We start from the raw sequence: 20,776 nt of genomic DNA, 5'->3' as shown, positions 1-20,776 counted from the left end.
GGACTGACTCATTCCTTGTTCGGAAGGTCCTCCAGGGAGAGCAGAATTGTCATTAAAATACAAGCAATCCCAGAGCTATCCACAACTTGGGAAAGATGTTTCAGTGGTTAAGAACAAGGCTTAAAACTGGTAAAAAAAAAAAAAAAAGAAAAAAAAAGATGTAGAATTCCCATGTATTATGTTCCTTATCTCCTGCCCAAAATATTTTGCCTTTTTAGTAGTGATTATAATATTCAATACAAAAAATATAATCCCCCCCCTGAAATTTTTCATACTTGACATCTTTTCCAAAACTATTCCTACTTTGTAGAGCTTACTCATAGTGTATCTGTAATGGGCAAAATAATAAAGAGGTCAAAAAATATGAAAAAGATCCAGGTGATTAGTACATGTTCAATGGGGAATAACTGTGCCAAGTGGTAGGTTTGTACAGACGGCCTTCTTTAATAATCAGCTTGCACGTGTGGAGGTTCAATGGTTCAAGAAAAGAGTGCCAGTCTAAGTTGAGTAGTTTGGAAAATAAACTCTAAATCTTGAATTTAAGTCAAAATTAGTCCATGCAAGTTTGACCAGGGCACCAAGATTTAGATATACTAGATTGAATTGTTATAATGTTTAATTGATAGTTTCCTCTTTTAAAAAGTTATGTGCATACATGTGTGCATGCATATGTGCATGGGTCACCGTGTGGTTGCTGGGATTTGAACTCAGGACCTTTGGAAAAGCAGTCAGTGCTTTTAACCACTGAACCATCTCTCCAGCTTGCATTTCATAGTTTGAAGGCTGAAGTGGCTGCCGGAATCTGAACTCAGGTCCTCTGACAGAATAATAAACACGATTTTCTATCATCCAACAGAATAATAAACATGATTTTCTATCTCATTTAGTATTTATTTGCTGTGACTCGCATATGTGAGTATTGTATTTGCATCACTCTCCCTGTCTTCCTTCTTCCAACTTGCCCTGCATCCCTCCCACTTCTTTTCAGAGTTATTGTTTCTTATTTATCAATAAATATCATCATATATGTGTGCATATGTTTATAAGTATAACTTTCTGAGATCACAAAAAAAAAAAAAAAAGAACAAGGGTTGCCAGTACAGAAAGTTCTGGGTTCAGTTCCCAGCACTCGCATGGGGGGACATAACCACCTGTAACTCTAGTTCCAAGGTATCTGATGCCCTTTTCTGATCTTTGTGGGTACTGGGCACACATGTGATACAAACATATACCCTCGGGCAAAACACTTAATAAACTTAAGATAAAATGGTGTGTGTGTGTGTGTGTGTGTGTGTGTGTGTGTGTCAGAGGACAACTTTGTGGAGTCAATTCTCTCTATCTACTTTATATGGGTTCCTGGAATCAAACTTAAGCTGTCAGACTTGTATGACGCTCACTTCTATCCAATGAACCATCTTCCTTGTCCCCTCCCCTCTAAACAATATAAATTGTTTGACATTGTTAATAAACACATTCAGCCTAGATAAAAACATCTAAACAATAGATGGTTGAACACTGTAAGTCTTCTAGAGGGGGACTCATGGATGTGCTCCCTACAAGCAGTGGGTCAATGAGGACATGAGGTTTTGAAGATAATCCTACGTTACTGACTTTTTATATTAGTGTAGTAACTCTGTAGTTTGATGATAGGGAGACCATTGGGGATTATACCATAATCAGTGAAATTTAAACTGCCACAATGTCTTCTTATTTTTGTGAAAATACCTTTTTAACATCTCTCTCTCTCTCTCTCTCTCTCTCTCTCTCTCTCTCTCTCTGCTTGTACTCCAGAATTATTCAAAGAAAATGACAATGCAAGGGGGTGCTTTGAAATTCTAAGGATGGGTGATTAATTTTTAAAAACACCACAGGGCTCTCACTGTCCTCGCCACACCCTTCCTCGCAAAGAGATAGGCAGTCAACAACTGTACCAAACAATAAGCCTTTGTCTCTGGTATTAGCCATTTTTAAAGACACTTTAATTAACAACTTAATTTAACTGTGTATTTTGGGCTATAGCTATTGCTTTTTTTTTTCCCTTCCAAATTGAGCACGAACAGCAGAAACACTTCACAGGAGGTTTCTCCCTGCAAAACCATCTACTACCACCCCCTGTAACAAATCAAGTTTCATGGTTGGCTACGGGCTTCAAGCACTGACCCTATGACCTCTAAGGAACTTTCCTAGCTAGTTGCAGCTCGTTCTGTCCCCCTACTTTTGAATTTTGGTTCCTGGTGGTACAGCTAGCTGCTGCTATCTATGACTGGGATCAAATGAAGACCAGGGCACCGGTCTCTAGGGGGTTTCCTTAGGGATTGGACAGGAGGGCGCAGAGGAGTTCTGACCATACTTTTCGGAAATGCTGTGGGAAGGCAGAGCTTGTACCAGAGTGCCAGGATCCAGAGCTGGGTAGGGTTTTAGTGTTCCAAACCACAAGCCATCCATCCATGCTATGGCTCCAATGAGAAGGGAATGCGGAACCCAAAATACAGTCCCTATTTTAATGATCCACATTTTAATCTCATACAAAAATAAGTCCCTAATCAACACTTTTTTCTTCCCGTTTAGTGTAATGTCTTCCTTACCCTTCCTAATTTACATGGCCATACTGGGTTTGAGCTTGTAGATCTGATCAATGTTTTATTTTGGCATTATGCAGAATAGAAAATGCAAACATTAAAGAAATGTGTTCTTGATGATTACTATTAAAAAAAAAAAGTCCACAATTAGCGTATCCATTTCGGAAGGGGAGGCCAGGAAATGTAAATTTAGTGACTGTGAAATATTCAGCACTGTTCCCTCAGTGAGGGGCACAGACTGCAGAAACTGCCAGCCCAGGGACCAGGTCACCTTGAGCAAGCTCCTGGGTTTCTCTACAAGATGCAGACTGGACCACCTGCCTCTCTGGCTCATCATAAAAGTTCAACCAGGATACTGTAGATAAGCACCTGGAAAAGAGCTGGTGTCCCCACACCTCCTCAGGCCAGAGAGGGGACCTAAAACAAGGGCTAGGAGGAAGAAGCCACTTTCTTTTCTGAGTTCTCATGTCTTTACTGTTACTGTGTATGTGTGTGTGCGCGCAAGCGTGTGTATGTCTGTCACAGCGTGGGTGTGGAGATCAGTGGGGAGGTAACCTTGCAGAGGAGGATCTGTCCTTGCACTTTTTCTTAGGTTCTAGGTTTAAACTCAGGTCACCAGGCTTGCATGGTCCATGCATTTATTTACCCGCAGAGCCATCTTGCGGGCTCCCGGAGTTTTCATTTCTCTGTAGTGGAGTGGCTTGCTGATGCTCTGGGATACGACAGATACCTCCTTAAACATATCCTTCAATTCTTTCAGGCTTGGGTTTCCTCATCTAGACCCCGTGTCTTTGCAGGACAGGACACCGAGGGTCCTTTGAGGTGACCTGCACAATGACCCCAGCACAGGCTGAGTTCCTTAGCATTGCCTTCAGCTGGTGCCGACCCTGTTCCGACACCATTCTGATTACTGAGATCATCCAAGCAGCCTAGGACACTCAGGTCTCGGGTGGGGAATGGAGAAGGAAGGCCTGGGTTCTTCATTCCCACTTGAGAAAAGGGAAAGTGATCCGCGACCCTTCTGCCTGGGCCGCACATCCTTCCCCACTGAGCTAAACCCAGCATTGCTGACATGTGGTCTGCCTTTATGATTCTTTAGCTTTGCATCCAACAGCTGGCAGGGAAGGGGCTGTGCAGAGACCCGCCCCCAGAAGAAAGAAGAGGCCCATGCATCAGCGGTCTCTGCCAGCTGCTTACCTGAAGCCTACTCCATAGGCAGCAGTTAGACTGCCATGCAAATGCCCCACAGCCTGGAGCTGTGGGAGCCTGAGTCCTCGCTTGCACAGAGGAAGTGACTGGCTCAGTACTACGCGAGAGGCAGTGCATAGTACACACTCTGTGTGCAGGTTGTCAATAACGAAGCACCTGTAACAGCTTGGACTATTAGGCCTTAAAAAGGATTCTAGAAATGTCTTTGATTGGCCCAAACTTCTGCTCTCTAGGAGTCCCCTCCCTCCCCTTCCCCTGCCAAGAAACAGCCTTGGCGGAGTAAGTCCTATGGTGGGCAGCCAGCCCTGGCATAAGAAAACCATTTTTCTTGATGACTTTACTTGGTAGAAAGTTGCGTTGAGTTGGAATATGCCTTTCTTGAAGTTCCTATACCCTGGTCTTAGTTTCCAGAGTGTTCAAAGTCATGTCTTCTTGCCGACAACTTCCTAGATAGCTTGGGATAGCCCTGCTCCTCCCTCCACATCCCCTACCCTCTACTCCTCTAACACCTACATGGTCTGTGGATGGCTTCTTCAAATTCTCAAGTGTGCAGATAATATCATTTAGTTTTTCTTAATTGTTATCGTGTGTGTGTGTGTGTGTGTGTGTGTGTGTGTGTGTGGACAAACGCCTACAAAGAGACATAAAGCACACATGTGGTACTCAGAGGACAACTTGTGGAAGTCAGTTCTCTCCTTCTGCCATGTGTGTCTGGGATCAAGCTCAGATCGACAGACTTGAGGGCACGCCAGCCCAGGATATCATATTCAAAATGTAACACTGCCAGTTGGATACATCTTGCTTTTTGTGACGTTTCTTTGAAAATTCCACATCCTTCCTTTCGGGCATGTCTTACTTTCTCCCACACATCTCCCTTAACCCTGTGAGTAAGCCTGTATCAAAAAACCTTCAACTCTGCATCACAGAAGTAAAATTAACAGTAACAAACACATCTTTTGGAACACAGAGGGTTTATACAATAAGTTGTATATTTGCCTGAAAACAAAGGTTGACCCATTGAACTGTGTGCCCAACTTCGCAAATCTCAGACTCAGAAAAGGAATAACCGGTTCCAACTGGTACCTCTACAGAAGTAGGCAATGGAACCCAGGTCTCTGCATTCAGAGCCAACAGCTGGTTCATCTGCGCATGCTTATGTACAAGGCCCAGCTGGTTCGGGTGCGCATGCGCACGCTTGCGTTCAAGGCCCAGGGGGACGCACTCATGCTACGCAGGGGATTTACTAAGAAGACGGGGGTGCTTCACTTACTCTTACCTGGAAGGACTGCTGGAAAGTGAAAATGTTTGTATCCTCCATCTTTATGCCCTAATACTTCTATAACATCCTGGGTCCATATATACACATAGTGAAACTCAAACAGCTTTAACATGTGTCTTCTGAAATGTATTTTGAAAGCCAGGCAACCCAACCTATTTTGAGAATCTGAAAGCCTGACTTTTTTTCCCTCTTTGTGTCCGTGTGGGGAGTGTATGCACGTGGCTGCATCAGCGATCTTCCGTCATCTCTGCCTTGCTGTCTGGGACTGGGTCTCTGGTGAACTGGAAGCGCGCCATTTTGGCTATGTTAGGTGGCCAGTGAATTCGTAGTACATCCCTGTCACTGTCTCGCACTGCTGGGGTTGCAGGCATACGTGGCCATGCTCAGCTTAAGTGAGTGTTGAAGACTTGGGAATTCAGACCCCCCCATGCTTACACAACACCTGACCCACTGAGACTGCTCCCCAACTCCAAATTTTATTAATTTATTTGGAATTTTGTTTAAAGGCGGGGCCTGCTAATCCCCACCACACATCTCAGAAGGCTGAGGTTAAACTCAGTATCTGCCAGGATAACCAGCACCTGTCCAAAAAGGAAGCAAGCTGGGGTGGGTTTGGTGGGTGGGGATGGGTTTGGTGGGGGTGGGGGTAGGGGTGGAGCTAGGCTTCTGATGCCCTAGGTTTAATCCTCAGTGGAGGATGGGTTGGTTGTTTAAAACAAACAGAAGAGAAAGTGAAAAACAGCAGTGAAAAATACCAGACTAACAGTTTCCTGTTAGTCATGTCAGTGTTTGAAGATTAAGAACCCAGGGATGCTACTTGGAGGGGACCAGGTGCTGAAAATGATTTATTTTACTCTTAGAGCATGGAATTTGGGCTCTAGAACAAGGCCAGCCCAATCTGAAGCCTGGTTCCTCTGCCGCCAGCCTCCTGCACTAAGGCAAATTACTTCACCCCTTCTGATTCTTAGTTTAAGGCACGATTAGTTCATCTCGCTTTTGTGCAAAATGAGACTGAGCTGGCAAGATAAAGCAGCCGGTATCTAACCCCGCTCTCACAGAATACACGATGGCTGACTGGCATCTCTCGCGGGCGTGGCTTCTGTTAACGGACAAGCCATATTTTTATCAGCTTCAATACTTCTGCATTAAAGCACACACACAGTTTCATGACTGTTACTTTTGTGTGTGGAAGTTTCCTTTTCCTTCGATTGACATCATCTAGAAATCTCCAGTTCACAGTCGGGCCGCTCTAAAACCCTCCCCTCCCCTCCTTGCAGCTTCATCTCAGAATCTTTGGGTTTCTATCCGTTAGCATACAGGCAGCTTCAGGGATTCCTGTACTCCTCCCTCAGCCTCTGCTCCTCATCTTCCCTTCCGGGTCAGGCCCCAGCTCTTCCTCATCTGACAGACAGCCAGCCCCCAGGAGCTGTCAATTCTGTCACCTCTACTTCTTCACTTTGCTTTCTGGTTTCGCCCTCTGAAGCCCTCTTCAAACTACTCTTGCTAAGGTCACCTCCCCGGTGTTAAATCAAAGGGCAGTGGTGGTTCTTAGGGAACAGCCTTTGCTGCCAGGAATCCTAACCTGCCCTCCCTTCCAGGATGCTTCCTGGCTGAGAAGATCGCTAATCTGGCTCTCTTCCCGTTCCAGCTCTTCCTTCTCAGTCCTTTTATACTGAGTTTCCCAGCATCCCCACCAGTTCCTCTTGAACGACTGCACCTATTGCCAAGACTCTGCTTGTCTGATTCAGCGTGAGGAGTTCCAGTCATGATGCCTTCTGACTCCCAGGACCACAACCTCTTGAATGATTTACAGACAAAGTGTCTAACGCAGAAATCTTTACAAACCAGAAGGGGTTCCCTAGCTCAGTAAACGCTGTTATCTAGTCGGGTCAGAAGCTCGCGGTTTTTCCTCCCATCTTCCCTCCCTTTCATCTAACATCGAATCAGCCACCAAGCCTCGGGGCTCGCTCACTTTACTCTTGGGATTGTCCCTTCTCTCTCTTGGCCCTGCCTTGGTTCTATTCCTTTAACACTGTTCCAAGGCTCTGGTCAGACTGCCCGACCTCCATTTTGCATCCTCTGCTTTAGATCCTGAAGAGGATATGCAAGGCACTGAATGACATGATGACGAAATAATAATCAAAAGAACATGGGGTTAGGTGTTGAGCTATGGAGTATCCTGTTATATTGATCATTTCGAGGGTTGTCTAGCTATATAGGGGTGGTTGGGCTGTTTCCAGTTTTTACTGTTATAAATAGGTTCACTAAGGACATTTTCTTTGTCCACTATGGGATAATTTCCTTGGGATAGTTTCTTAGGAATGGAATTACTGGTGAAAGGCTGTGATTAGATCTGAAGCTCTCATTATATACTGCTGGTGATCACAAGGCCGGGACCGGAGGGCCACTGCATAAACGCCATCTGCTACTTGCGAGTCTCTCCTGAGCTTGCCACTTCTCTGGGTTAGTGGGTTGACCCTGGAGCCTTCACACTGGTGAAGTGTGTACTTTGCAGGTGATGGTTTGCTACGCACATACTCTTGACAAGGAGATTATCATCTCCAGTAACATATCCCCCCCCCCCCGCCCCCCAGTTCGCAAACACTTCTCGCTTCTATTTCATTTTGACTCAGAAATTTTGGTTTCCTTTTGACCAGTTATGAAATAGAGAAAATGAAATAAGTAGAAAGAAGCTGGCCCGGTGTGGGAGGCATACGTTTTTGGGCTTGTCAGAAGATTCCCTCTGCTGGGTCCTTTCCGCCTGTGGAATGGAGCCTGCCTCCGCCCAGCAGCCAATGGAAAGAGATGCAGAGGCTCACAGCCAAACGTTAGATGGATCTTGGGGCGTCTTATGGAAGAGTTGGGGAAGGATTGAGGGGCCCGAGGAGGCCAGGGACTCCACAGGAAGATCAACAGAGTCAACAAACCCAGACCCCTGGGGGGTGCCTACAGACGGAACCACCAACCAAAGAAGGATCATGGGCTGGAGCTAGGCCTCCTGCACATGCGCAGCAGATGTGCGGCTTGGTCTTCACGTGGGTCCCCAACGACTGGAGCAGGGGCTGTCCTTGAGCCTGTTACCTGCCTGCCCGTGGACCCTGTGTCCCTAAATGAATGGCTTTGTGTGTGTGTGTGTGTGCACGCGCGTATGTGCATGAGAGAGAGAGAGAGAGAGAGAGAGAGAGAGAGAGAGAGAGAGAGAGAGGAGTGAGTTATTGGGTGGGGGGCACCCAGAAGGGGGACATGACACCTAGAGAGGGGCTTCCCCTTCTCAAAAGATGAGAATGTGGAATGGGGGAGGCGAACTTGTGTGAGGGGGTACTGGGAAGAAAGGAGGGGCTGATAGTGGGTTGTAAAGTGAATAAATAAATATAATTAAAAATCGGGAGCCTGCAGCTCACCTTTGGAGTTCCACTGTGAATTCAGTAGGTGCAGACAGCATGGTGGCAGGCCCGGTGTGGAGGGTGGCTCCCCAAGGTCCGTTCTCATGATGGGAAAGTGTGAGTTTTGAACTTTGCATGGCTCTAGCTCTGTTCCATCTATTTTGGCAGCTAAACTGAATCACACAGTTTTCATTTACTATGGGGAAAGGTAATCCACTTCAGGGATCCACCTCACCTAACTGGGCTCCATCTTCATAAGTGGCCCCCACCTCCCAGTGCACATATCTGAGCTAATGACCGTACACATCGTGGAAGGAGAAAATGAAGTCAAAAGAGTCCTCTATCTGAAGTTTTAAAATGATAAGAAAAAGAACATTCTTTTACCTAAAAACAAGTAAGTGAACTTTAGCTTCATATTTATGATTTAAAAACAGAGATCCTGAGAAGGAGGGGCAGTGTGTAGAAATATGCTAACGCTGTATTAGAGAACAAATCAAAAAACACCTATAATAAGATAATTACTTTCAGCTGAATGCAGAATATAAAGTAAGGTAAGCAATAAGCTTGTGAGAAAACAGAAATACCATTAAAGGTACATGTAGTTTATTACAGAAAGCATCAACTGCGTTGCACGCTATTACAGATCTCTCCGTGTCACAGAAGGACCATCTGCCAGTACTACCTTCATATACCGGCCAGGGAGCTAACAATTTTCCCATGAGTGACTTCCCTAAGCATATCTCTCTCTCTCTCTCTCTCTCTCTCTCTCTCTCTCTCTCTCTCTCTCTCTCTCTCTCTCCCTCTCCCTCTCCCTCTCCCTCTCCCTCTCCCTCTCCCTCTCCCTCTCCCTCTCCCTCTCCGCCCCCCCCCTCTTGTTTTTTCGAGACAGGTTTCAGTGTAGCCCTGGCTGTCCTGGAACTCACTCTGTAGACCAGGCTGTCCTGGAACTCAGAAATCCACCTGCCTCTGCCTCCCAAGTGCTGGGATTACAGGCTGCGCCACCACTGTCCTGCCCTAAGCATCTCTCTAACACAGTTTTTACTCCTTGTTCAAAGGCGCAGTAAGATAAGAGCCAAGTGTGCGTATCTTTGGTCAAGGCCATGCAGTTGCCTTGGAATATCTGGCAATTGTCCCCTGTGATTTGTATTTCTGGGATTCTCTGACTTAAGTCTACAACACAGCCATTTGGTCTAGCAAGCCTTCCATTTAGATGGTTGGTCTTAGCAACTGCACGCAGGTAATTTTCAGTTCCACTTTGAAATGAGACTTTTCTAAACCGGACATATGTAAGAAAAGTTTATTTCTAAAGATAAGGACACTGGTAAGTTGGAAAGTGTAGAAATTAATTACAAAATCACTCTAGACCACAATTACACACACACACATACACACACACTTTTGTTTTGGAGTGTCACAAGATGTAGTTCAGTGAACTACTCACGATCCCCCTGCCTCACACTTATGAGTGCTAGGATTACAGGTATACACCATGATGCCTGGTTTGCCAATGTATTCTTAAGTGAATTAAAGGAACCTTGAAGTGAGTTTTTTTAATTGTTAAACAGGCCTAGTGAGTGTAATATGAATTAAGTTGATGATGACTTGAGTGATTTTGTTCATATAAAATAATGGACACATAAATCTATTCTACCTGAATGCTATGTGTGCAATAACTCTAAGTAAGAGTGAATGCAAAGTGAAACATGTCTGTTCTCTTTTATTAATTGGTCCTTCCAAGTCTAGTAATCAAAATCTCTGCACTTTAATCACCCCGGATCCATTAAATGAGGCAAATATTTAACAGCTCAAGGACTAGATAAAATAATTCTGTCAAGGTATTGGCAATGCCCAAACTCTTTTCTTTCTTATTCGATTACTGACATTTGTTATTTGATTGGACACTAGATCCCTTAAAGTTCCAGTGTCTGGGCACAGGTGAGTGACTTCTAAACTAACAGTCTCTTTCACCTGGAAACCTCCTCTTTCCCATACACTGGCCAATGCCAGTAGTTCTTCCCTTTCTTAAGATGTCGTGTTTGCTCCCATGAGAACTTCTCTCTGTTTGTGGGGGGCGTCTCATGGGCTCCGAAGAGTCTGGAGAAGATCAGCCATGTTTCCATGCTGAGCCTAGGCGAGCGCCAGACTCTCTCACCTGAATGAGGAGATCGGTAGCGGAAATCCTCTTTGGTCAGCAGCAGGAGGGCTTTGCCATTCATTTCAAACGTGTTGCTCTCGATGGGCCTTAGAGAAAACTCATTTTCTGCCCACTTGAGCCACTGGGCTACGTCATCTCTGCTCCAGTAAATCGGCTGCAAACCTGTTGGACAACACCGGGCAGAGAGAAAAGATCTTGTCAGCTACACGGTTGGGACAAAGGGGGAAAGGTCTCAGAATAATTAACAGAATGGAGACTCTCTGTCTCAAGAGCCCTTGGATTGAGTTTGCCAAGGCCCAGCCAGGTTTGTAAGTACTTGAGTGTGGAGTGCTTAAGTGTGGTGTTGCATTAACTTTTTACTTAGAGGTAAGATGAGGGGAAACCCCTTTCCCCGTATTTCAGGGACGACAGGGTTTAGAGCCCTGCCCTGAAGCTGTATTACTTTCAGGTTGGCTCAAAAGTGGCCCTGGGGGTGGGGTGGGTACCCAAGGAAGTCTGGAATCATGACAAATCTCAATGCATTTAGCTGGAGACCTTAGACTCAGAGCCAATGTGATTGTTGCTGAATCCTTTGCAATGGGGGTGTTCCAGAGCTGACCTTGACACCCCTCTCCACACCCCCCAGCCTCCCAGCTGCCAAGTGATGAAGCTTTCCAAAACTTTTTCCAGGAATAGTCATTTACTCAGCCTCTGGGAAGTGGCAGGCTAGCCTCTGGCAAATGCAAGGCCCGGGGTAACATACAAAGTCCTGGCCTTTTTATTGTCTTGCAGATGGATTCAAAGTGGTCCAGACAGGCCCCCAGCTGGGTGGCTCAGGCTGGGTCTCTATGAAGCAGGGAGTCTGTGTGTTTATTTTACTTTGCTGAATGGGCAGTCCTGATACATCCTTCAAGTGATTAGAACAATCGTTCTCAAAGTGGCATCATGGGAACCCAGAGGGTTCCTGAGACCTTTGCATGTTATGTACAGCAAAAAACTCACAAAAATATTAACATTATTTTTTCTTTTACTTATTCTCCCATGAGCACATATGGAATGTTCTAGAAGCTACAGACCTGTGATCTCACAACAGGCTGAATGCAGAAACAGAGATGTGATTCCAGGCATCTTCTATTAACCTGGACATCGAAGAAGTCTGTAGAAGCATATAGAACGCTACTGCTGTTCACACGTCTTTTGGAAATATACTTTAAATACTATATTAATATATGCCTGCCTTGTTTGTCAATAAGTTAGCAAATACTTTTAAAAGCCGTTTACTGTAGGCTCAGTGTTATTACAAGTTGTTGTACGTGGTTATGAGCAAAAGCTCTTCGGTGGGGGGCAGTCTTTGATAATTATTTACAGCTTGAGTCCTGACAGGGAGACGTCTGTCGGGCTTTATCCTCCGAAGTCACAGAATAAGGAGATCCGAGAGAGCTCTGTGGGACCAGTATTTGCACATTGAGCTACGGTCTCTCAAGGTGAACGACTTGAACTTTGGAGGAGACGTGGTGCATGTCTTTCAACTGTGCTCTTCAGCTCAATCCTGGAAGAGACTGCTTTTTGAACTATACGATCTCCCCAGGATAGGCTGCTGAGAGGGGGAACAATTGTCTCAGATCCCAGGGAGAACATGCCAGGCTCTGAGCCAGAGCGCAGAGCCTTCTAATCAGAGCCTTCCTAAAAGGCTCCTGTGCAGAAAACGGTTTTGAAGAGCGGAAATCAGTTTCTTCTAAGTCTATGAAAGATCTCTCTCACAGCCAGTTAACTGGCTGGGCCTGGGAGATAACACAGCTACTTTGACAGCAATGCAAGGCTATGCCTGGGCTACAGAGTGAGTTCAAGGCCAGCCTGGCAACCTAGGGAGACCTCGTCTCAAGTCAAGAGACCTGCTGATATTCCTCAGTGGTAGGTAGCATGCGTGAGGCCCAAAGTTCCATCCTCACTACCATAAACCCCAAACCAAGCAAGCCAATCCAAACTCAAGCATTTGAGTGTGTTTCCATGGCTTTTAAATTTAATGGCAATGCTTTTTTTTTTCCACACATAATCAAACAAGTAAGTGTAGTACGTGATCTCTTCATAACCTTTGGAAGGGAAGAGGAACACTAAAGGATTTGATGTTCTACGTTTGGGTCTTGACTGGCCAGAAGGCAACACCCATTCAAAATGGCGTATGTACATAGAAAGTGACCTGTTGCTAGTGCAGTGTGAATGGCGGCAGCCTATCTTGGGGAAACCTTCAACTTTAGTTCCTACTTTCAATGGTGCCCACTTGGCCCAAGAACGGTGAGGTGCACCAATCTGTGATTTAAGATGGTACTGTGTAAGTGGGAGGACAAGTCTATCAGGGATGGGTGGGGGTTCCAATCAGGCTGGCCCCAGGAAAGCACCTAGTGGCCAGAGGGCTTGAGGAGAGAGCTTCTGGGCGATGCAGGGAAATGGGCTGGGGCGGCTTGTTGAGGTGTCAAAAGCAAATACAGAACCGAAGGCTGCCTAGGAGGGGAAATGAAAGCTAAGTTTTCTACCGAGGACAAACTAAAACAGAGAGGTGGGTGAGAAGGGGGCGGGGGACACAAACAGTCATTCGAGGTTCTTTATGCTCGATGGAAGAAAATCCTCATGAGTAATCTTTTCCCTAAATACAAGAAGAGTCACACTCTCCCAGCAACACTGCTGGGTAAGAATAACAGTTTCTCTTCTCACTTCCCATTAATCTCTCCCACAGCTCAGCCTTGAAGCGACCAAGGCCACGGGTGCTGTGGAAACCCCCTTACCGGGAGCCCACAAGGAGGCTCCGGGCACGTGTACAGCTGGAAGGCAGGTTACAGAGAGCACTTGGCAGCTAAACAGCAGTGACCCTGACGCTGCAGGCTACCTGCTCCAGGACACTCGGCAAATCCATGGTCAGATTGACCGTACTTCCATTAGTATGAGGAGAAAGGTGGACAGCTCACTGAGCCAGAGAGAGGCTTGCTACATTGTGGCACTGCCTGTCAATCCCCTCTGCTAGTTCCTTTTCAATTCAACGGTATAAAAAGGCTGGGACATAGCATGTGCTTTGTAATTTTAATGGAGAAAAAAAAGAGAGCCAACATCCTTCAAGGGCCCTAAAGCCCCTATGTTGAGGTATCCCATGGAAGAGAGCTGTACCCGGAAGTAACTCTGATGTGATGAGATAACTTAAAAGACTAAACAGTCATTATGAAGCACTTCTCTGTACCTAGAGCTGTTCAAAGCATCTCAGTCCATTTAACTGCATGCTCGTATAACATTCGAGATGGGCGTGCAAGCTAGAAGATGGAGACCTGATGCATCTGAGGAGGGATGCCCCCCACGTCTGTATGGCAAGAGCAACAAGTAGAGCTGGGATTGGAATCCAAGCAATCCGATCCCAGAGTCTGTTTTCTTACCCAGACACTTGCCATCCACACTCAGAGTTAAGACTGGCTTTCAAAAAGACGGAGGAAATCGACTCCTTCCCACCCAACACCAAGATCCTTGGCCCAGGCAAGTTATCAGCAGATTGGAGATAGAAAAAAAGAAGTCTGCAGATCTCAGGGAGACAGATTTATGGCTAGGAAGAGGAGGGAGGGGCAGGTGGGACGATACTTTGAATGTGTCTGGGAAGAAAGCGCTGTTTTCACAGGCTGCTCAGCGACACTTGCTCTTGACTCCCTGCCCAGCTCCCAGCTGTGGGTGGGTCCAAGGCAGCCTGAGAAGGGAGGGATGTGTAGGATTTGTTTCCTAGTCGGTTCTGGCAATTTGACTCAACAAAGAAAGAATATGTAAATGTTAATGATTAGGAAGGAGAGAGAGAGAGAGAGAGAGAGAAGGGGAAAGGAGGGAAGGAAGAAGGGGTAAGGGAAAGACAGAGAGAGGGGTCCTTATGATATTACCCTCTGTATACCAATGTGTCATGAGAACCATTTGACTATGAACAGCAATCTTCTCAGAGGAACTGAATTGCTGCTATGAAGAGAAAATCACTAAGACTCCCACTCCCTTCTTTCCTAAAGAGGTCTGGTCAAGTTCATGGGCTCACACGTACCCTTCAGTGGTGCATCCAGACTCTTAAATTCTCATGATTTCTTCAATTCCACGTTCAAATCGGCCACCACATTCATCAGGGCATCCTGACCTCATGCCCAACTTTCTGAGGTATGCTTAAACTAATGATGAAAGCTGACCAGGAGTCAGGAGCCGAAATTTCCTTTCTACATAGGCTGCTAATGAGCATGGGATTCTAGGCAGCCCACTCCATTTCTCTGTGGCTGAATGGAGCTGAGAGTATGTGATCAACGAGTTCCTGCATGGTTTAATAATAGCCAGCATGCACTACTGAATTTGAACCTCAAATACCAAACAACACAGACAGCCAGGATGCTACTTCTTTTTTTTTTCTACGAGACTACTCCACATTCGTGATCATGATCCTAAGATTCTGTAGCTTCTCAAAGGCTCTTCTGAGTCATGGAAGGGAGATTAGTGTTATGTTCTAATTCTTTGCAAAGTTGTCAGCCAGCCATGGCAATGCTAAACCTAACAGCTTGCCCCTTTAAAAAAGTCGTTAGCTGCTTCTCCAATGCTACCTCTCCTAAGTCACAGGAGCCCTGCAGTTGGCTGGGTTCTCATTTCAGTTTAACAGTTAAGCACAGAGGAATTGAGAGATCAGAGTTGGTAGACATTGTTTGAGAATTACTATGCTGACTTTCTTTAATTTGTGTGTGTGTGTGTGTGTGTGTGTGTGTGTGTCTGTGGTGTTTGCACTGGAACCCAGGTCCTCATACAAATTTAGCAAGTGTTCTATTGCTGAGCCTAGCCCCATCTCCCAACTCAAGGCCTTTACAACTTTAGCCCTTGGCAAAAATATCCCGTCATGTCAAACTCTCCATATTTACAAGAATTTGCTCTGGACTCCATGCACTGGAAGGCAGAGTTCAGAATGCAAGAAGCAGATGCCACAGAGATGCTCCGACTAAACCCCGGTCCCCATAATTAACTAGGAAACCAAGGTCTGGAAAAGCTAACCACACCACGCCTGCTCAACCTACACCAGGGATCCATCCATGTGACCTCACCTCTGACTCAATGACCGCAACTTTATGACCCTTGACCCAGTCATGGTCAATGACTAATTCCTTGATCGTTTGGCCATCCTGCCTTAGAACAAGCAGCCCAGAACTACAGTTATCAGAGCCCTGGGCATCTGTGTCCCCTACTATCTGTTTGGCCTCTACTCAGAAAACAGCACAGGAATGTTTTACCTGCCTGGATGACACAGTTCAGCGACAACGAAGCAGACAGGTAGTGAACACTCAACCAAATCACAATGATGACTATGATTCTTGCTTTAATGGGTGAGACCACTACTGCCCACAAAACTGGAAGAGATAGAGCTTGTGCCGTTGACTCCCTAGTCCCAGTACCCTTGTCTGCCATATCCATTCTCAAATAGATTAATACTAACAGCAAGCACAAGCACTTCCTGCAGTCAGGAGATGCTCTCTGTATGCCATTCCCATAATTCCCTTAACCCCTTAATAAGGATCAGTGCAGCACAGAGATGTTCAGTGACTATTTGGATAAAGTCTCATAGACAGAAAATGGAAGAGTCAACCTAGGAACAAATGGTCTGATAGAATCGAAGCTCATGTTATCATACACACCTGCCTCTCTCTGTGTGAGTATTTGGTACTTTCTTAGAACAGGAAGGTACATTAACAACTTAATGAAAAGTTCCACAGTGATGATGTAGCTCTCAGCACCAATGTAGATCTTCTATTTTCTACCTGTGTGACCTTGTACAAGCTGACTTAGCCTCTCAGTGCCTCTACTTGGCTTGAGTGAAATATATGGGAAAATTTCCAACCGCCAAGCACCAGAGTCACGAGGACATGTTTGTCATTTTTTAGTAACATGAAAAAAACCAATATTTAATACAGAGCAAGCATTTCCAAAAGATCTGTCCCCGTGTTCCATGGTCACATTAATGATGACACCTTTGCTTACACATATAAACCTGGTGTTAGGAATAATCCCATTAAAAGAATGTGTGTCAATTGACAGTAGATTTCAACACTCTTGTGTGCTGCACGCCACCCAGATACGGATCTCTTTCTACTATCATTCATTTTGCAAAGCTTTGGTGGGCATCCAGCATGCCCTAGGGTCAGTGAAAGTGCCAACCAGGCAGGGCCAGAGATGCTAGCATCTGTTGACATACTAGGCCCCCTCCAATTAACTTCTTAGCTAGCATAGCAACCCATCGACATTCATCAATAAGATGGAATGCTTTCCCAAAGCTCAGAAATATAGCAAGTATTACTGAGGAGAGAGAAGGACCGGTGTCTGGCCCCATGGGGATAACCTGCTCCTCCGTGTTCACACACACAGGTCTGATAGTCTGTCCTGAACGGCGCTCGGGGTCCCATCAGCCTCGCTGTTTTGGTCTCTGTGCACCTTTCCTCCCAATCTACTCCTCACGTCAGATCAACACGGCTCGTATCTCTTCCTCTTCCCACTGCCCAAGGGACACTGCTGGGATGCCTCATCTTTCTGCAGAGTTCTCTAGCTTGACATGAGTCTGGGCTACATAGAACTCTGCTTTGCTCTCCCAACGAGTCTGCCCATCTTGAGCGCTCTGCCTGATGGTCATTCTCCTTGATGGATGAGAGGGAAGGGTCAGAAGTTAATAGTACTGTTTTCTCTTTGCCTGTGATGATGTTACCCCCACGTAAGCTGTAGCAGGCCAATAACAGGGTTTTCCCTAAAGTGTCCCCAACTTTGTCCATTGCTGTCTGAAGTTATCTGCAGCTCACCTTGTCTTAATATCCTAGACCTATGATGTTCCTTCTTGATTGTTTTAATTTTCAGAAACTTGTTTTATTACCCACTACACAGCTTTTTAAAAGTTGGAGCTCATTAGACCAATACAAGATTGTGGAGAAGAAGCTGGCACACCACACTGGCACACGATCCAGTGATATTTTAAGAGCTTGGTGAATGTCAACTTCTGAGAATCTACCTTAGAGAAATAGCTATGAATGCAGGAAAAAAAATCATGCACAAAGATGTTAGTTTTTTTTTTAATATTGAGTGTTATTTTTAATAGTAGAAAACAGAACATTAAAAAGAGAGCAGTCATTTACTGGCAACATCTGTGGTAGAGTGATGCAATGGATAACAGTATTCAGAAAGAATACACATTCACAATGAAAGCTGAAACTGTGTATACTCACAGACTCTCAAACAATGCACAGATGTTTTATAAAGATATTAATAGCAACTCTTACTTAGTAGTAGAATTATAGGTAACATTTACTGCCTCTTTTACTTTTCGTATCATTCTCTGGGATAGGGAATGATACAGTCTTACTAAATTGCCCAGGTTGGTTTTGAACTCCATGTCTTCCTGCTACAGCCTCCTGAGCAACTAGGATTACAGGTGTGCACCTCCACAGTCCACTGGCATTATTACACTTACATAAGATGTAACGTTCTGTGAACGTTTGGAAGCTGGTTGAGGTGCTACAGTCCTGAGATCCCAGCACATAGGAGGCGGACACAGAAGGACAAGGAGCTCATGGCCAGCCTGAGCTGTATGTGATATAGTCTCAAAAAAGTAAAAAAAGAAAAAAGAAAAAAGAAAAGTTAAGCTCAATAGGGACTATCTCTATACAGCTGTATCTGATGATTTGGGTTGTTTTCCCATCTTTTTATCTGTTAGCCATGTGCAATTGCTAAGTCAGAGTCTAATTTTTGAGACCACTCCAGCTTTCCTGAGTTGTGTTGTAGCGTTTTGGTTCAGGGGATCCTAGGGAGTTTCCCACTGAAGTTTAAAAGTTTCTAAGTAAATACCTCTAGTCTGTCTTATTTCCTTGATTCTAAGTTCATGTTTCCATCCTCAGCACAAGTCCCATCACTTCTACTTTGCCAGCCAATCTCTGTCAGACTTGAGTCAAAGGACAGAGGCTCCCTTTGTCTCTTCTACCTTTGGAGAGATAAAACTTGCAGTTATCAGGTACATGTGCTAAGAGTACACACATGCAATGGTGTGTGTGTGTTTGTGTGTGTGTGTGTGTGTGTGTGTGTGTGACTTCTCAGTGATGTTTCCATAGCACTCAGAACGCAAGAGGTCCACTTTCACTAAGGCCCTTGCATACAATTGAAGATCCTATTGCTGGACGACCCATCTCTGTGCTGGCCGCTCTATTGTGTAACAACTTCTTCTTAATTAAAACATTCTTTCCAGAATGAGGGGGGGGGGAGGCCCATGAGCCCCCGGAAGTAAACAACACAGTCTCAGGAAGTTCCTGAAATCAGTAAGAATCTAAGGTCCCACACTACAAGTAATAGAGACACTAAACTCCTGGAGAGGAAAAAGACTCCCCGAGCAGCTGAACTGCCTACAAATTATATACCAAGCTCTAGGGCTGCAGCTTTGGTAAGTCACCAGTGAAACTGGGGTAGGCTCGTCTGTGATGTAGAGTCATCCCTGCTCCTATAAGTAACTCTTACCTTTGTGCTGGTTTGTATTAAATGTCAACTTTACATTATATGAAATCACCTGAAAAAGAGTCTTCATAAGGAAGACTTTTTATAATTTTTTTCTTTGGGCTTGACTATAGCTGTGATGTGATTGGCTGCTTGAGTTCCTGCTCTGACTTACCCAAAGTTAAGTATAATCTCCCCAAACTCATTTTTTCAGCAAATTAGACTCCGGTAGAATATTACAGTCTGTGATCAACCCCCCAATCTAATATAGAGGTGATCACATCCTGTCTTTCCAGTTAAAAGTCACACAACCACCCTATTCCTGCCCAAGCACCTCCTCCATCGGATGCTCCTGCTGTGGCCTGACTAGTCGGGTTCCTTCAAACCTGTGAGGCTAAGTACATCACCAAATGCTCCCAGGTTCCTGTCATCTCAGCAACTACTCTGTGAAGCTACACTGGACACATCTGTATTTACAGAAGAAACTAAAGCTAAGAGGGGCTGAGGGATTTTCCCAAAGTTACAGTGAGTCTAGAACCAAGAGAACTGGAAGCTGTCAGGAAAGAGTGGATCTTGGAGGAATTGGGGGAGGAGCGGGGTGGGGGGGATGAATATAATCAAAATAGATTGCATGCATGTGTACAATTCTCTAGAACTTAATAAAATTATATTTAACATGTTATTCTATTTCTTAACCCAAATTCAAGTATGACACACAATAACTCCAGTATGTAGGGTGTGCTCTGTGCAGTTTTGGGGGTTTTGCAAGAGACAGACTAGATAGCTGAGAGCCTGAGCTTCGGCAGGCATCGATAGGAGACAGCAATGTACTCAGTGTCTCTCTGGAGCCCAGGAAGCTAGAGCAACAGTTCTGTAAGCTGTGAATGTCCTGGCTGAACTCTGACATCACTGTAGCACCTAAGGAGGGAAGAAAAAGATTGGCAGGGCCAAGGTACAGGCTGGGAGAGTAGCTATCTCCTCTGAGATACCAAGACTGTCAAGAACAGGCAAGGGAGGGAGGAGAAAGGAGGTCCGGACGATGGGGTGTCTGCCTTAGGTGTGAAGCATAAAGGCTTCTTTTAAAAATTCAGTAATTAAACTAATAGTTTAGCACAACAGGTACCAATGGGCTACATAGGTTCAATTCAACCAACATATATATCATATATATATATATATATATATATATATTCTAGATACATATATTCCATATATGTAATAGAATTACATTATATATATGATATATCAGTATAATATACGTATAATATATAATATATACCCCCCCCCGAATAACAACAAAGCAAGTGCATTAATTATACTGAACTTTCACAATTTATCTTGTCTTTATTCTGTAAGCCATAGAGAGTAACGGTCTAAGGAGAGACTGCATAGCCTTAGGTTCTGTAGGCAATCTGGTGATTTAAAGTATATGGTGAAATGTAGGTTATAGGCAAACACTATTCCATTACAAAAGGGACTTGAGAGTCCTAGCTGGGTGTCAGCATGTATTCTGGAATGCATGCTCTATAGCATGCTCTATACCACGGGACAATGTTTTAAAATTCAAAATAAACACAAGAATTTCTTGATGAACTAAACATCAATGTTTCAAGTCCGTCTCCACAAAACAGACATGAGGAGGTGGCTCCACGCTAACCTCAAAGTGGGGGCCGACCTGAGCAATTCCACTCAT

General features: G+C 44.9%; 1 protein-coding gene across 1 annotated transcript in view; it reads right to left on the bottom strand.

Annotated features, from left to right (window-relative positions):
- Positions 1–20,776, bottom strand: part of Etv6 (ETS variant transcription factor 6) — a 237,125-nt gene that overhangs the window by 37,546 nt on the left and 178,803 nt on the right. The window contains exon 4 of the mRNA XM_052175098.1: positions 10,603–10,767. Coding sequence (XP_052031058.1) covers positions 10,603–10,767 — 165 coding nt within the window. The remainder of the gene's footprint in view (positions 1–10,602; positions 10,768–20,776) is intronic.

Source organism: Apodemus sylvaticus, chromosome 2 (assembly GCF_947179515.1).
Source record: "Apodemus sylvaticus chromosome 2, mApoSyl1.1, whole genome shotgun sequence".
NCBI lineage: Eukaryota > Metazoa > Chordata > Mammalia > Rodentia > Muridae > Apodemus > Apodemus sylvaticus.
This window is presented reverse-complemented; position numbering and strand designations above follow the sequence as displayed.